This window comes from Rhinichthys klamathensis, unplaced genomic scaffold, assembly GCF_029890125.1.
Source record: "Rhinichthys klamathensis goyatoka isolate OS25496 unplaced genomic scaffold, OSU_Roscu_1.1 h1tg000452l_1, whole genome shotgun sequence".
In the NCBI taxonomy this organism is placed as follows: Eukaryota; Metazoa; Chordata; class Actinopteri; order Cypriniformes; family Leuciscidae; genus Rhinichthys; species Rhinichthys klamathensis.
In genome coordinates, this window is record NW_026606944.1 from 1,505,784 (window position 1) to 1,523,646 (window position 17,863).

At 39.5% G+C, this 17,863-nt stretch overlaps 1 protein-coding gene across 1 annotated transcript; it reads right to left on the reverse strand.

Moving 5' to 3' along the window:
* Nucleotides 1-1,041: 1,041 nt before the first annotated feature.
* On the reverse strand, nucleotides 1,042-16,190 carry LOC130071678 (tripartite motif-containing protein 16-like). The gene is made up of 6 exons (XM_056236537.1): nucleotides 15,547-16,190; nucleotides 14,199-14,294; nucleotides 13,880-14,113; nucleotides 13,320-13,479; nucleotides 13,122-13,169; nucleotides 1,042-1,807 (listed from the first exon to the last, which is right to left on the reverse strand). The coding sequence occupies exons 1-6, from the start codon at nucleotides 16,117-16,119 to the stop codon at nucleotides 1,179-1,181; spliced, it is 1,740 nt and encodes a 579-aa protein (XP_056092512.1). The 5' UTR covers nucleotides 16,120-16,190; the 3' UTR covers nucleotides 1,042-1,178.
* Between the last annotated feature and the right edge of the window lie 1,673 nt (nucleotides 16,191-17,863).

A 17,863-nucleotide genomic window follows, 5' to 3' on the forward strand; every position in this document is an offset into this window, starting at 1 on the left:
CTGCAGGCGTGCAGGTCACGTTGGTTCTATTGACGGAAATGACAGGGAGAGGGAGAGGGAGAGTGAAGATATTACAGCGCCGAGTCGAAGTGCTCCCAATAAGTGCTATTCCGCCATACATTATAGTTATCCATTTTACCCGCTTATAAAAAGCGCCACATTTTATTTAGTGTCACCATACTTGGTCGTGTAACTACTCGTGTAACTATATTTAAATAGAGAAAATGTGGATGTGTTTGGTCGCTTCTAACTTCATCTCTGTTTGGCCCATATTCAATGAATGGGGCTAAGCTAACTGCTCTCAAAGTTCTCCGCCCGACAGAGCGATTCAGTGCACGCACTGAGACGAGAGAGGTATGTATCAACTCGTCTTAGATAAGAGAATAACATAGTTTAATATGAAAAAACGGTGGAGTATCCCTTTAACATGTTGTAAGAAACCCTGGCAGAGGTCATAATCATCTTTCAGGAAGGTCAAAGGTCATCGTATAGATCACATGGGTCAGGTTACAGTTTTCCTTCTTTCAAACTTCATATATTTCTGAGTTATCTGGATTTAACTGATGATGATTCGACTCAATCCTTGTTGTTTTTATCTTATCTCAGTTTTGTCAGAGTCTCAGGTCTGTAAATTCAGTTCTGTTCACGAGGAGGTTTATTTAATGTAAACTGGATTATAATAATTATGCTCATACTTTCACTGATCAAAGGATTACAGTATAATCAGATGATCTGGGTTTATATATTTTACATTTATTAATAACATTTTATTGATCAATTTTACACAATACTTTATTTTATGAAATAACACATTTTTAATGAATCCTGTATGTGATCATTTCAATTCAAAGGTAATTTTGATAGTCATATAAAAATGATTTGTCACACTACAGTAAGAACTGAATTACTGTAATTTTAATTTGTAATAAATCATATAAAGTTTGAGAAAATACACACCGTCACTCATCATGACTCACAAACACACACTGATCTGACTGTCTATATGAGGACTCATTACACACATTTATTCTGACCTGTTATTTCACTGACAGAAGTTCAGCTGTAGAATTAATGTAATGAAGAGAAAATAAGAGACTCTATAACATCTCACTGTTACTGATTTATCATGCAGCTCAAAGCATTATGGGTAGAATCTCTCTACAGTCTGTTCTCATTCATCAACACAGTTTCACTGATGATCCAAACCAAACCCTAAACCCAGGATAGAGTGTGTGAGTGAATGTGGTCTGGACTGTGTGTATGAGGCTCATTGTGTCAGAGACGCTGTAGAAGGACAGAGTTCCTGCACTGTGATCCACATACACTCCTATTCTCCTGTGATCCACACACACTCCTGTTCTCCTGTGATCCACACACACTCCTGTTCTCCTGTGATCCACACACACTCCTGTTCTCGTGTGATCCACACACACTCCTGTTCTCCTGCTGATGGGCTTTACAGGGAGTTCAGTCTCTATATTATTGTGTCTGAATGAGTAACTGGAGGAAGAGCAGAACAAACTCCAGGACTGATCATTATTTCCAAACACACACTCATCACCCGATCCCTTCCTGCTGATGCTCTTATATGACACTGATATATACACACCATATCCACTCCAGTCAATCTCCCAGTAACAGCGTCCACACACACTCTCTCTACACAACACCTGATAAAACACATCAAATCTGTCTGGATGATCAGAATACGGCTGATCTGTGTTGGTGAATGTAATCACTCTGTTCCTCTCAGACAGACGGAGGAGTTTATTCACTGTGTTCGGATCCAGAGTGAACTGATGGGAATCTGATGGAGAGAAAACACATCAGAATCAGGAATTATGAATCTGTCTGATCTTTTATTATAGCTGAACTCTTCATGTTCAATATATCAGCAGTGTCTCAGTGCAGTTTACCACATATCCTGTGCAAATCATCATTTATCTGAAGTCTTAAAGGTGCCCTAATGTTTATTTTTTATTTTTTTATAATGTTTCCTGGGTTACCCTTATAATGTTAGTATGTTTTTTAGATAAAAAATAATCATAATTTAGAAATAAATGGCATTTTTCCTAGCCTGCTTTTAGCCTCTGATTTGAACGCTCTGTTTGATGGGGCGTGTCTGCTGTGGGATTCAGTGTAACCGCGGCCACTGCTGTGATTAGCTGACATGCTTGCATATGAAATAGCTACGCATTACATGTGAAACTCTCTCGAATACTTTTACTACAGCTATTATACGTTTTTACTATTACAGCTATCGAGATTAACGAATCGTGATAAGTTTTTTAAGTATTTAGATCTATTCCCATCACATAAAATGTTGCCGTGATGAGCATTGAGCAAATGACAGTCTGTTGATCGCGAGAATGAAGATCTTATCATTGCAACGCAGTTTCTGCACTCTCTCTAATGCTTTCACCAATGCAAACACGATGATGTACATACAGTAAGAGCTTCGTTGTGCAGTGTAATGTGCGTCATTGATTTCATAACGAGTTTGGCAAGTGTCCAGATAAACTCGCGCTGTGTGGAAAGATTGTTCTTTGATCGCTTTCTGTATATAATTTGTTCACAATTTAAATACGATTATTTTCATCCTACTAAAAGAAACGATGTGAAGCTGATATTTTAGTCACTGGCTTGACTTACTGATGCATAAACAGTATTGAACGATTTTGAGAGAAAGATTACCTGTCTGAACTTGAACAATTACACATCAGAAAGTGTTGCTTGGTAGCTTGATCCGAGGCCAGCTCTGTATTGGCCCAAGTTGAGGAAACAGTCGGTGAAATGTTTGGAAATTTCCAGAGAAAATAAACAATACTTTTGTGTTCATGTGTACATCCACACTGAGCAACTGCCATGCTTCGGCTGCGCAGTTCCGCCTGGCATTGAGGGCTGGCATTATGCAAATATTTGGAGGCGTACATATTAATGATCCCGACTATTGCGTCACAGTCGGTATTGTGTGGAGAACCGACCGTTTTTCAGGGGTGTTTTTCATAAACGTGAATTAAATGAGAACGCGAAAACAGTCCAGTTTGAGATTCACTCTATGTCATGTCCATGCACTGAACTCTTGTTATTTGACTATACCAAGGTAAATTCAATTTTGAATTATAGGTCACCTTTAAATTCAGATCTGCTAATTTAGGATTTTTTTACAGAAACAAATCTTAACTTGATTTAGGATTCTTATCATCTTACAAAATCTCCTCTGATCTGTAGTGAGGAAATCCTGAGTTCGGTACTCAACTCTCAGGCCTGTTGCCAAGCAACCAATGATAATAATACACGTAATAAATGTCATTTTGTAATAGATTTGGTCCTGAATGAGGTTCTAATATAGGTTTCTAAAGTTAAGATCGTTCTGTAATACAGAATCAGGAATTATGAATTTGTCTGATGTTTTAATGAAGCTGAACACTTCATGATCAATATATCAGCAGAGTCTCAAAACAGTTTACCTGATGTGTGTGTGTGTGTGTGTGTGAGAGAGAGAGAGAGAGAGAGAGAGAGAGAGAGAGAGAGAGAGAGAGAGAGATTTTTTTTTTTTATAAAACAACTTTATTACATGTCACTTCAATTCATCAAAAAGTCAACACCACAAAATATCAAAACACAACTCTCCCTCCTCCACTGTACAGATAGCATCATTGTAACACCACTGCTGTACAAAAGTTCCCACATCATTCATTGCTCTGCAATACCTAAAATCTATTGTGATTCTAGATCTTACAAAAGCTTTGAAAACAGGCAAAAGCTCCTGACCATGTGTATTCTCAATTGTATTTCTTCTTGTGATAAGTATGGCAAGTTTTGCTTGACCTACCAAAAAATTTATCAACTGCCATTTTATCTTTTGATTCTGCCTATAGCCAGCTCCCAAAATAAAAGTGCTTTGAGTATATACCTCTCCACACTTTAAAAAAAACTGGCTTAATATATCAAACAGTGGCATCAATCTTTCACATTCTGAATAGCAATGAAATACAGTCTCTCTGTGCCCACAAAAAATACACTTATCATCAACACTAGGGTTGATAACAGATATAAAAGCATTTACTGCCACAACACCATGTAAGATTCTCCACTGTAAATCACCAACACGTTTTATCAATGGTGGTTTATACAGCACCCTCCACACTGGTTTTACTTCATCATCTATTGCAAGTTTACTTCTCCACACGGTGTCAGGTCTTTTATCTAACATTGTTTTGTTATACACTTTCACAAAACATTTGTACATCAATTTACCCCCCAACATGGTCAAGTCCAAATCCGTTAAAGCTTTCAAATCCAATAAAGGTCCTGTTGCATCTTTAAAATCTGGTGTAAGACCAAGTTTTGGAAAGGAATCAGTCTCATCCAAACTTACAGACCCATCTTCAAATCCTTTTAACAACTTTAAATCATCATCTGTTAATTTTCCCTTCCAAAGTTCAATTATTTTTGCAGTTTGGCGAGTTGATCTCTGCCCTAGCAAAGTAGCCACCGCATTAATGTCATTCAGTTCAGGCCCGGCCACATCAATGATATGCTTCAATTGAACATTTTTGGAGGTGCACAGTATCTGGGTGAGACCCATCATGCTCTCGCCTGTTACATCCAGCCTAGCTCCTTTAACCAGGGGTTCTTCAAGCAACCAGAACAAAGAGTCTGTTTTCTCCAGTCTATGAATGACAAAAAGTCTCCAGACTTTAAAAAGTCCACGATAGAAAGATGGTAGTCCATTAAGGCAAATGTTCTTGTGGTCCATTAAAAACAGTGCAGCATCCAGGCCAAGACCTTCTACTCTTTGTAAGATCGTTTTGGCCATCATTCTCCACACCAGATCCGCAGATCCCTTCAAAAACTTTTGTACAAATTGTAAGCGGAAGGTCGCTAGCCGACTTTGCAGGTGTACCAGGCCCTGCCCACCCTCCTCTCTGGGCAAATAAAGCACACTTTGAGGAATCCAGTGTAGTTTGTCCCAGAAAATATTTACCAAAATTGTCTGTAATTTTGGCAACAGGCCAACAGGTGGGTCTACACAGGACAACTTATGCCACAATGTTGAGGCTACTAAATTATTAATGACTAGCACTCTTCCTCGAAAAGACATTTGTGGATGGATCCATTTCCATTTTTTAAGTCTGCCCTCTATCTTTTCCACAATTCCCTCCCAATTTTTCTGTTGTGCAGCTTCATCACCAAGGTATACTCCCAAGTATTTGAAACCCCCCCTTTTCCATATCATCTCACCAGGTAACTTTGGTAAGCCCTCCTCCCATTTTCCAATTGCCAGAGCATCACTCTTCTCCCAATTTAAACCAAAGTCCTTTACCACAGACACCAAGTTTTCAATATCCTTTTGACTATTAACTATTATTATAACATCGTCGGCATATGCTGACACCTGATGCTGTAACTCTGTGCAATGCAATGATAACCCCACAATTTTATTTCTTAGCTTAATTAGCAAAGGTTCAATGGCTAGGGAGTATAACATACCTGATAGTGCACACCCTTGTCTTATACCCCTACTGATATTAAACGGGGCGCTTAAACCACCATTGACTTTCAGCATGCTTTCAATGCTCTGGTACAACACTCGAATCATTTTAACAAATTTTGATCCAAAACCAAAAGACTCTAAAGCCTTCCACAGATACTGATGTTCAATTCTGTCAAAGGCTTTTTCCTGGTCAAGCGAGATGAGCCCTAAATCCACCCCCAAAAAACCAGAAACATCCAAAACATCTCTTATTAGATGAATATTATCTAAAATGTATCTACCTGGCACACAATACGTCTGATCCAAATGAACAACTTGGTCCATTACTTCTTTCAGTCTGTTAGCCAAGGCCTTAGATAGAATCTTCATATCAGAACATAACAAGCTTATAGGACGCCAGTTCTTAATCTCCTGTAGATTGCCCTTCTTAGGAAGCAGTGTTATAACAGCTCTTCTGCAACTCAAAGGCAACGAGCCTTCTGTCAGACTCTCATTAAGAACACTTAATAGGTCCTCACCAAGCACAGACCAGAACTCCTTATAAAACTCCACAGGGAGTCCGTCAATACCAGGAGACTTCCCACCCTCCATATCTTTAAGGGCATTCAAAAGTTCCTGATTGGACAAGGGTCTTTCCAGATGTGCCTTTGAGTCTTCAGCAACACTGGGCAATCCTTCAAGGAAACCGGCAGACAGCTGAACATTCTCTTTATATTCACTCTTAAACAGTTTGTTGTAGAAGCTTACAGCTCTCCGTCTTATTTCATTTGCTTCAGTTAACTCCTGGCCACTTTCTGACCGTAGAGAGTGAATATATCTGCATTGTCCATTCTTTTTCTCCAAGCTGAAGAAAAATTTAGTTGGGGCGTCCATTTCAGTTACATTCTGCTGCCTTGACCTTATCAGAGCTCCTTGTGCCTTTATACCAAGCATATTTTCCAAAAGAGACCTTTTGGACTTTAATGTCTCAGCTTGTCTTGGTTCTCTTTTAACATCAGCCAACGCTTGTAAGTTAACAATTTCAGATTCCAATTGTCTCATGTCTCGAGTGATGTCTCGAGAAACACTGAAAGCATACTGTTGACAGAGCATTTTTATTTCGATTTTTCCATAGTCCCACCATTGTCTCAAATCATTAAAACCTTGCTTTCTTAATTTAAATTGACTCCAAAAGAAACAGAAAACTTCTTTAAAATTCAAATCGCTCAACAAAGAAGTATTCAAATGCCAATACGCACTTTTAACTTTAACATTTGCAATAAACACCTGACATGAAACCAAGAAATGATCAGTAAAACCAACTGGCACAATTTCACATTTCTTCACAACATTTACATGGTGTTTAAAGCAATAAAAACGATCAAGTCTTGCCATGGAAAGAAAATTATCTCTATGCTTCACATTGCTATTAAATTCTCTCCATAAATCACATAAACTATGTGTCTCTATTAATTCACGAAGAACTCGGCTTGAAGCCGCATGAGGCTCAACATGGTTCCTATCCAACATATCATTTTCTGTGCAGTTGAAGTCTCCACCCAAAAACACATATTCATCAGTTTTACAACTCTGTAAAGTTGTATTTAAACTATTAAGAAAACCAATTCGTTCTACACCATTTGTAGGGGCATACACATTTATAAACACCATCTTGCACTTTTCAAAAGTAGCCCGTATTATCATGAGCCTGCCAGCTATTACCTCTTCCACCTGACATGATACAGGCAAAAACCTTTTTGCAAATAAAACAGCCCCTCTTCCTCTGTTAGAACTCATATGTGTTAGCAGGACTTCTCCCTCCCATTCTCTTTTCCAATCAATTGCATTCATGCAGTCGCTATGAGTTTCCTGTACATACATTACATCTATATTCTTTTGTTTTATTAACTCATACAACAACATCCTTTTCTGAACATCTCTTGCACCGTTTATATTAAGTGAGCCCACCCTTATTGCACTCATTAATAAAAGTATAAAAAACTGGCACAAAATATTCCTTAAAATAAAGGAACACATGGAATTATGTTGTTTCAAAACCATTTTCTGTTTGTATCTCTTGTCTCAATTTAGCGACAAACTTTTTAAGCCTGTAAATTTCTTGCACAGTGAATTGTTCAGTTCCTTCACCCCTCATTAGTGTTCCAACTGCCTCAATAAACAATCTCCGATCAGGAAACGAATCCACAACATGTACGTTTTTCATATTCTTAGTTTTGTGCAAAAAAGCCCTGATTTTCACAAACGAATATTCACTCTGTTTTCCTCTATTTTTACTATCAGTTGCCTCATCTGAATCATCCACTGTGCTGTATTCACTATCATCATGTTTAACATCACTGTCACTAAAACGACTGGCTCTTTCCATCTTTGTCTTAGCCCTTTTCCTCTTGATAGTAGGAGTTTTGAAGATGTTTTCCTCATTGACTGGTTCACTGTCCACTCCTCCTCCCTCTAGAACAGCCTCTGCAGCCTCAACCACATGACTACATTCAACAAGCACTTCCCCATCTGTCCCCTCTATCTCCATGTCATTCACCTGTTCACTCACATTCTCTTGTGTTTTCTCACCATCCATCACATTATCCTGTACCTGCTCTTCCACTACACCTTCACCACCATCCTCAGCAGTGACAACATTAGCAGCATCAGTCTTTTCTGGACACGCACGTCTTATGTGGCCCTCTCGTCCGCATCCAAAACACTTCATTGTCTCAGATGAAACAAAAACGATGTAATCAAATCCATCAATCTTAAACTTAAAAGCCACACTGAGTTCATCTATTTCACTTTTCAAAATCATGTGAACCTGACGTCTAAAACATACAACGTGTTTTAATAATGGCGATTTACAGCCTAAAGGAATCTTTTTCATTTGAGAGACTACCTTTCCGTGCCTTGATAATTCTGCCAACAATATCTCATCCTTTATGAAGAGAGGGACATTTGACAGTGTAACTTTCCTTGCTGGCTGAACCAAAGGTATTACCGGGGTAAAAGTATCTTTTATTACCACCCCACTTTGAACCACACTAGTCACTTTCTCTATACTGTCGAGAAAAATAACGACGGCACTACTCATTCGTGACGCTGACATGATACTCTCATACCCGACGGCCTTTCCAACCGCGAGACTCTTCAACCGAGCAATTCATCACCGGCACGATTTTAATTCCGTGCCTGCGTGAGATTCTGTCAAACGCTGCTCGCTCTAAAGCCGCCGGCGCCGCCATTGCCAGTGTGCAATGCACCTGGCCAGCAAACGCTGGCAGGCGGCGTTCTCAGCTTATAACCTCGCACAAAGACTTTCTTTCCTACACAAGAACTCGAACTTTAAAATCCTTCAAAAAAAAAAAACGTTGTACTCAAACACAGCAAGAGAAAAAAGGACAGAAAAGACTCACTCGTTTCGCACCACACTCTCACGCAGCCTCCGCTCACACTCACTCCCAACATCCGCTCAGAGAGAGAGAGAGAGAGAGAGAGAGAGAGAGAGCGTGTGTGTGTGTGTGTGTGTGTGAGAGCGAGAGTTCAAATCTTGCTTTTTTTTATGTTAGTTATGATAGTTATGCTCTCTGTCCCACTTTGTAAAAGTGCTGATTTTTTTGTTTATAAAAGCCAGTAAAGACATTATGTTAATAAACATTTATATTTTAAAGCGACACCAAGTAACTATTCCTCAGCGGTCGCCCTACAGGTTGGAAGCGGAATTGTCCATTACCTCTGTCATAAATAATTTAGCCTACCGCAGCCGACTGTCGCACGCACACGCACGCTGTTTATCCAGTGCCGGCTTTGGAATCAACAATGGCACACATCCCAACCTGCAAGAAGTCATTTCAGGGAGGTATATCTTGGTGACTGGGTTGTTGACGGAGGGGTGGCGGGTTGACTAGCTTTCGTGAGGCACACTCGCAAGGTCTCTCGCTCTCTCCCTCTCTGCCGTGCTCGTGCTATGTATGTTATGCGCGCAGTATGTTTTGTCTCGCATGCACGCTCTAGATTCCGGCAGATTTGAACTAATTTGCGGGCATCAGGGAGATGCTATCAATATGCGGGAGACTCCCAGGAGACTTGGGATGTCTGCAATGGCCTCAGACAATTTGAGGAAGTGGTGGGGGAAGTGACGTATGCCGTAAAGCAGTCGAATTTTGTAGTTCTTTTTGTGCTCATGTGCTCAGAGAGACCATCACGGAAAATTTACAGGAGAAGGGGCTCTGAAGAGAGGGGTATAAAGGCGGTATGATTGCTGTGGGATTTCAGGTCTTGTTCCTGCCACAAGGTAGCTGTCGTGGTATGTTTTTTTGTGAACAACCTCCTTTAAAAGAATAAACTTTCTTTTAAAGTACAATTGGAATCTGATGTCTCTTACTGTGATGCTTGTTTTGTTAATTATTGTTTTTGCTGCAACAGTGTTCACACCCAAGCGATTTGCCGAGTGAGCCGAGTGAACATGCAAATTCATTCCCTGACATTACATGGCGCTTAATGTAAAACAGAAATACCTCGGTACACAAGGTGGCGCTGCGCAACTTTAAGCTTCTGACACTCGCTTGTCACTCAGAAGAGAGCAAGTATTTACGCGCTTGTCAAAATCATACAAAGAAAACATGGATATTTCAAGCACCAGTAGCTCCAGCTCCAGCGATAGTTCTTTATGTTCCGACACCAACGAGACCAGCAGCGCTATGCAGTCCCTCCAGGATTTCACGATTTTTTTGTGTGATTTTTGCGATCAAAATGACTGATTTTGTGGTGGTAATTTCCAGAAATTTGTGAAAAAATTTGCGATTTTTATATTATATAATTAGGACATCACATTTACCATAATAGTATTATGTCAGATGCACAATAGTCATACATGACACAAATGACAAACAAATTGCATAAAGCTTGTTTATTTGGTCTAATCAAATTCTTTTTTTTTTTAATTGTGCTGTAGCCTATTGTTGTTGCTTGATTAACATTAACAACAGCAGGTAAATTAGGTTACTGTCACTTTAAGACCTACTACAGTAATGACAAACGTCCCAATCTGTTATTACTGATTGTTTTACGTAAATACTTGCCAAGATTAATATTTTGAAGTAATTGTAGATATGTGTATTTGTTCAAGCGCTATAAAGAGAATTCGATATTCTAACTAGGACGACAGGCGGTGACACGCAGTCAGTCAGTCACACACACACACACACTTGCAGTCAGAGACAGACTGTCACTCGACTGGCTGAAATTAGTTCTCTTTCACGGTATGCTGCGCTTTTAAGAATTGTTTTTAGTACCATCGAGCATATCATACTTTCTGTTATGTCATTCAATCATGTTAAATGCGTTAATAAGTTTGCCGTATCCCAATGAAAACCTGGGCGGTTATGTGAGAGGGCAGGAGAGACGCATTTTCTTTCGCCATGTTTCTGACAGACCGCTCACAGACATCACGCGTGCGCAACATCTGTATCCACGTAAAAATGCATTGAAACTTTAACTAGATATATTTCAATTGGGTGATTATAATTTAATGTTTTATGAGGTCATTTTTTGAATTTTTGTGATTATGTTGCGGTTAAAATAGGAATTATGCAGGATCGCAAAAAAATGCGACATTTTGTTGATTTTACGTTGTATTCAGCGATCGCAGAATCGCGAAAAACTGGAGGGACTGTCTATACATTCATCTTGCCTTGCATCGTCTTCGTCTTATTTGGCCTGTCAAACCAAAAAAACGAACCCGAGGCGGTTTTTAAATAAATGACGCTTTTACGCGTGTGAGTGTGCACACTCACATGTGGTGTGCACACTCACATTGGCACCCTTTGTTTAGTCACGAGGCGTTAAACGTCGTCACACTTTAAAATCGTTTAAAATAACCCTATTTTTTATTTTTCATTTCATATTTCTATTTCAATCTTTCTCCTCATCATAAAATATCAGATGAAAAACACCTCCACACATTCCACATTTTTATATTACATTTTAAAATATAATCTAATAGAAAATGTTTCTTTAAAATCATAGGGATATTTCACAATATGTGTACTGTATTGTGGATCAAATAAATCCAGCAGAAGAGACTTCTTTCATAAACATTAAAAACCTTTGTTACGTACGCTATACGGAGGAATAGTATAGCGTATATAGTATACCATATACGTAGATGGGTGAGGAACGGATTTAATGGCCAGATTTTCAAGTTGTCTCGCACTCTTTCCCATGGAGGTACTAATTGTGTATATCTGATCTATTGTCTCAAGTGCCATAAACAGTACGTTGGCCAGACTAAGAACGAACTGCGTATATAGTATACCCCCCCCCCCCCCCCTGATTTTTTTGTTTATCTGGTTAGTTTAGTGAGAGCGTTTTTATGCTGAAGACTTTTCTTTTCTATATTTTCCTTTGATAATTAATTTAGTTGGTAAAGCTTAGTTGCATTATGTTTTATTTATTTATTTCCTTCCCTTGTTATTGTATCGTTATTTGTTCCTTTGTAAATATTGATTTCTTCTTTACCTTTGGCACTGTACACTTTGGAAAAGAAACATGTTTTGAGTGGAGTTTTGCCAATATCCTTTTCTTTTATTGCTCTACCCTCATTTTGAGACACACAGACGCTTCTTTTAATGTTATACTCTCGTTTACCCCTAGACAAATATCAAATAACACTTAAGGAACGTAACAACCTTACCGACCCCAAACTTTTGATTGTGGTGTATATTATATATTTGTATTCATAATATATATATTTTGATCTATATTACTAATATTATTAACTATATATCATGTAAAAAGCATGTCATTGAATGCCATATAACAGATTTGACTGGATGGTTTAAATATCATTATCATTACTTTCACAAGGATCAAAAAAGGCCATGGGAATAGAAATTATTAAATAAACATTTTAGAAATTTGTCACTGAAACCTTAATTACGTAGATTACCACAAACTGCAGCCAATCAGCAAACAAAAAGCATTCATATTAATCTTTCCAATGTAAAACAAGAACAAGAAAAAAAATATATCAAAGTGTCTATATGCTAAACGCAGAAGTTGTTTTCACTGGAAGTTCGGCAGCTGCGCTACAGAAAGCTGAAGGAAACACTGAAGTAAATAGTCTTTGTTATGGAAGTGAGACACCGTCTAATCTGGCCATCATGTCAACATCATCATTATTACCTTTATGTCCCATAAACCCCCTTAGGAGGTCGTTGGGGCTCCACAGACATTCTACTGACTAGTATAATCTGGTCACATTGGTGTAAACTGGCAGGTCGCACACGGTCTACACTGGACGCCAAATCACGACAGTGAACGCACACAGAACCCATTATAATCAGTGACACTGGACGAGCGGATGCTACGTTATATTTCTGCACCATTTCTTTTGCAAGTAAATACAAGTTTCTTCTCGTAATTCTTCAAACAAATGCATCTCAAGAACACCTCAACACCCCCTTTTGAAGATATTGCTTCCAGCGCCCCCAGATGTTCTCCGAACGCCCCTGTTGAGAAATGCTAATTTACATGATGAACTCTAAATCTCTTCTGTCATGTTTTCTTTCTCCTTCTACAGGAAGAACATGAAGACACTCAGTGAGTTTCTCTGCTGGTTTTCTTAGTGACTTACATTGTAGGAAGTCGTTCCTGGTTCTGGGAACAATGTTGGTGAAAGTGACTGTGGAAATCAACAGACATGAAGAGTGTGATTATCATGAGAGAAAATGATCCCTGCATCCGTTCCTAAGACATTTCTAATATGATCTTCTACATGATATGAGATGATGGAGGATGATTTCTGAGAGCTGATGGATCTCCAGGACTTTACCTCTGTCAGAGATCTTCTTCAGCTCCTCTTTGGAGAAATCCTCCAGTTTGTCTCTCAGCTGAAGGACAGATTCTCTCACACCATCAAAAGAGGAGAGAGAACTGAAGGGATTGTCATTTACGTCTGTAGATTCAGGAGGAGCTGAGAGAGACTGGAAACTCTACAGAAAACAGAAATCAAAGCTCATCACCTCCACACTTCATCAATAACCTGCACTACTGGCAGATCTGAGCGGCTCTTGTTGATCTTTAGTAGTGAAACTGGTGCCATCAACTTCATGGATTTCACATTGTTATAAAAAAGGTTTGAACTTTTAGTTTGGAAGCTAAATATATTTTTCAGAAAAGTGTTTCCTCAGAGATTTCCAGAGCTGAACAGCATTTGTAAGTGCGTCTCTTTCAATAGAAGAAGATCAGATGAGAGTCTGACTGATGATGATATAATAACCGAACACACAGATCAACACTTCAGTCAACGGCTCATTCTGCTCTCATGAAATGTTTCTCTGTGAGTCTCTTGCTCAAGTCCACTATGCTCCTGTTCTTCTAGATCTCTGTTACCTGCAGGAACTGGATGTGATCCTGTGTGTGTGAAAGCTGCTCCAGCTCAGCGTCTCTCCTCCTCAGATCATTGATCTCCTGCTCCAGTCGCTCCAGTCGTCCTTCAGCTCGACTCACTGCAGTCTTTTCCTGATCTCTGATCCGCTGTGTCGCCTCAGAGCGGCTTCTCTCAATGGAGCGGATGAGCTTAGTGAAGATCCTCTCACTGTCCTCCACTGCTGTCTGTGCAGAGCGCTGTTACACACACATCACAATCACACAGTGGCTTCAGTGAGTCCTGACTGAGACGTCTCAAACTTCTCTTCTTCTCCAGACTCACCTTATGAGACGCCACAGCCTCTCTCAGCTGCTGAAGATCTTTCTCTCTCTGCTGGATCCTCTGCTGGAACGACCTCTGCGTCTCCTTCAGCTGGTGCTAAAGGACAAACCAATGACAGGAGAAACATCACATTAATCATCAACTAAACAAACATGAATCCAGTGTCAGTGAAGTGGTGCGATTGAGGGGTTAAAGGTCTTGCATGATAAGATTATAGGGTCAATCATAAGTGCCAGCATTATTTCATCAAGTTTTATAGCCTAGATTTATATAGATTCACCCAGAAATGTTCTTCATATATTATTTCCTTTATTGTAACCAGGAGAATCACATTGAGATATTACTCTCTTCTTCCAGTGAGACCTGGTCAAGACCGGTCATGATTTCTTCATAAGTTCTTCATTGTTCACTCATCCTCATGTCTTTGCAAAGTTGTATGATTTTTCTTGCAGGACAAAAGAAGATATTATGGAGAATGTCTTTGTTTCTAAAGCCCAAATCAAATATGGTGACACGTCAACAACCTCAAACCTTACTGGCTCATGCATGTGTGGTGGTGAAGCCCATTACCTTCTCAAATAATTATATTTGGGTCGTAAGCCAATTAGCTGTCACCGTAGCATTATAAAGGGCGATAAGATCTGTGCTTAAGGTAAGCGACTCCTCAAACCTAACTGGCTCATGCATGTCACATGACTTAACACGCCACCATATTTAATATATTTTCAGAAGACTTAGATTTAGGCTTTGTTTACCCCCATTGGAGTTGTATGGATTTCTTTAATTCCACTTTTAAAATACAGACAGATGAGACATTCCTTAAAATACCTTCTTTTGCGTTCCTCAGAAAAAGAGAGTCATGCCAGTTTGGAATAACATGAGTAAATGATGAATGTTATTTTTTGGGGGTGAAATACAGGTTTAAAGGGGTCACATTATGCTTTTCCCCATGTTCATCTTTCTTTAGTGTGTAATGTTTATGTTTGAGCATGAAAAAGTATAGAGTTATTCTCCATATCAGTGTCACTGTCTCTGAACTCCCTGAAATTGTAGTCATGAGTTTTCTTCCGGAATAAAAACGCCACAATATTCTTCAATTAGTTAATTAGTGCACGTTTTTGAAAACGGTCTCCATGTAAAGAACAAAAACGCGAATCTCTGAAGATGATGACGTCATGCACATGCGTATTACGTGTTCAGTCTATAGTGTTTCATCGCCATCTAATGGCCTGACAACCGAATACAGCTTTTTCAGTCGTTTTCGCGGATCGGTGTGAATAAGGGATTGTTTCGACAGTGGTGTCGTCTGTACGCGGAAAATAATAATGGGACCTCTGTAAGTTTATACCTGTTTCTCTGTTCTCTGTGCTGCAGCTGATACAGTGTCGTGGTTTTTATGTTCATCCATCACACACAGCACACATATACACTTCTGATCAGTGCGGCAGAAAACCTCGAGGAGCTTGTCGTGTTTCTGGCAGATCATCTCCTGCAGTCGTCCAGTGGCATCAGTCAGATTGTGTCTCTTTCCTTTAAACAAACTCTCATGTTGTTCAAGGTGATTCTGACAGTAAGAGTTCAGACACACCAGACAGGACTTGACGGCTTTGTGTTTTCTTCCAGTACAGACGTCACACTGCACATCTCCAGCTCCAGCGTAACAGTCAGCAGCAAGTTTAGTCTTCTTCAGTTTCTCCACCATTTCAGCCAGAATGGTGTTTTTAGCTAAAGCAGGTCTTGGCCTGAAGGTCTGTCTGCACTGAGGGCAGCTGTAGACTCTCTTCTTATCCTCCTGATCCCAGCAGCCTGTAATACAGATCTTACAGTAACTGTGTCCACAGGGAATGGCCACTGGATCCTTCAGGAGATCCAGACACACTGAACACATGAACTCATCCTGAGAAAATCTGGCTTCTGCCATTTTACAGCATGAAGACAGAGACACAAACACACAACAGCTCAACTACACTTCAGTTTCACTTTCCCTGAAATCATGTGTTTCCTGTTTCCTGGTTCTGTGTTTGAGTGTGGTGTGCAAAACAGGCGTGTCGGTAAAGCAGTGTGATGATGTTGGTAAGAACAGTCACCGGTGTCAAAAAGTGCAATGGTGTTTATTGACAGTCTTTTGTGATCCAGTATTCCCAAAAAGCTGAGAAAAAAAAATATATGCAAATATATTTTTTATTTTTTAAGCGGTATGCAAAGCACCACTTACTACTTACTATAAGGTATAAGTGTGACACTGTCACACCCATCATACATATTAGGTACACTAATGTTTAATTGTGATCATTAAGTATTGTCATTGTCAATTATGGGGTTTTTTTTGTAGTTTCGAGTTGAGTTTCAGTTGTCCTTATCTTAACCCTAGCCCTTGAGTTATCCTAGCCATAGCCCTTAGCCCTAATAAGGTGAATAATAACCTTGGCACTTCTTAAAAACAAATGTACTTAACAACCATAAATATTAACAAAGATTCATAATAAAGTGTGTCACATCACACACACTTACCCACAAACACACATTCTCACACACGCAGACTTAAGCAGTGAATTACTATCCCAAAACAGCAATTTATTTCATCACAAGAAATACATCACAAGGGGTAACTTGTAACAATAACTTACACTGGACTCATTCATTGATGAATGGCAGTTTGAACATGTCCCAAAACTAATTTTAAGAGAGAAGTTGTAACAATTTTACTTGTATTCATCAGCTGATAACTTTAGCTGGCAGACTAAGAGAGATAGAGATACAGAGGGAGGGAATGAGGGGAGAGGCACAGTCACAAAAGTCTCCGTTGTGAGGACTTCTCTTCAATTCTTTCCTCCAATTGGCGGAGCTCTTCTTTTTTTTCTTTTTGCCTTCTGCAAAGTGTGTTGGACGATGATAAATTCAGCCATTTTGGACCCGGCCTTTCCCTCAGCCTGCTCGGCCAACTTGTCTGCGTCATTTTCAAGTGACTCACAAACACGGCTTAGTACCTCATGCTGGGTTCTGAGGTCCAAAGGCTCCTCCTCCACTGCCTTATCTTTAGAGCATGTGAGGCACTCTCCTAGTTTTTTCTTTCATTCTCCAGGTACAGTCTATACTGAGATCTTGTAGATGAGGCAGAGGCAAGGAGCTCCTTGGTCAGAGGCACTTTTAAAACACCCCCACAACTGCTGATCCGAATCGAAGTGATTCCAGCGTTCTATCCTGGAGATTGCATATTTCCACCTCTTTGTTAATTGAAAATCCTCTTTCAACAGTGGCTTGGCCATGGGATAGAAGAAGGAGACTCTTGCAAATCCGTATTAAGTCAGGGTAAGGCGTGCTGAGAGTTGTGTAAAGAAACACATCAAGGCGGTCCTTCATTGGTTTAAAGGCCAGGAAACGTTCATCTCGCCCTTCCACTGAGGTCAAGGATACAAACTGCTTAATGATAACATCACCTACAATATTGACAAAGATATAATTATTAATGACATTTGAGTACATTTCAGTCCGGGATATGCGAGTATAGTTCAGGATGAGTTCAGGATGCATATTCAGTACATTCACAGCATTGATTGGAAATGAAACTATGACAAGTTACAAATTTAAAACAATTCTAACAATTTAACCAGAGTGAAAAAGAGGTTTGGTATCTCATGGCTGTGGTTCAGTTTAAGCCACAATAC

What these genes read in the sequence shown, in the direction of transcription:
- LOC130071678 (XM_056236537.1), bottom strand. Translation starts at nt 16,119, where the DNA reads ATGGCAGAAGCCAGATTTTCTCAGGATGAGTTCATGTGTTCAGTGTGT. An exon ending in AGGCTGTGGCGTCTCATAAG is followed by an intron (nt 14,114 to 14,198) that starts GTGAGTCTGGAG and finishes TGTGTGTAACAG; the next exon opens with CGCTCTGCACAGACAGCAGT. An exon ending in ATCACATCCAGTTCCTGCAG is followed by an intron (nt 13,480 to 13,879) that starts GTAACAGAGATC and finishes TGTTTTCTGTAG; the next exon opens with AGTTTCCAGTCTCTCTCAGC.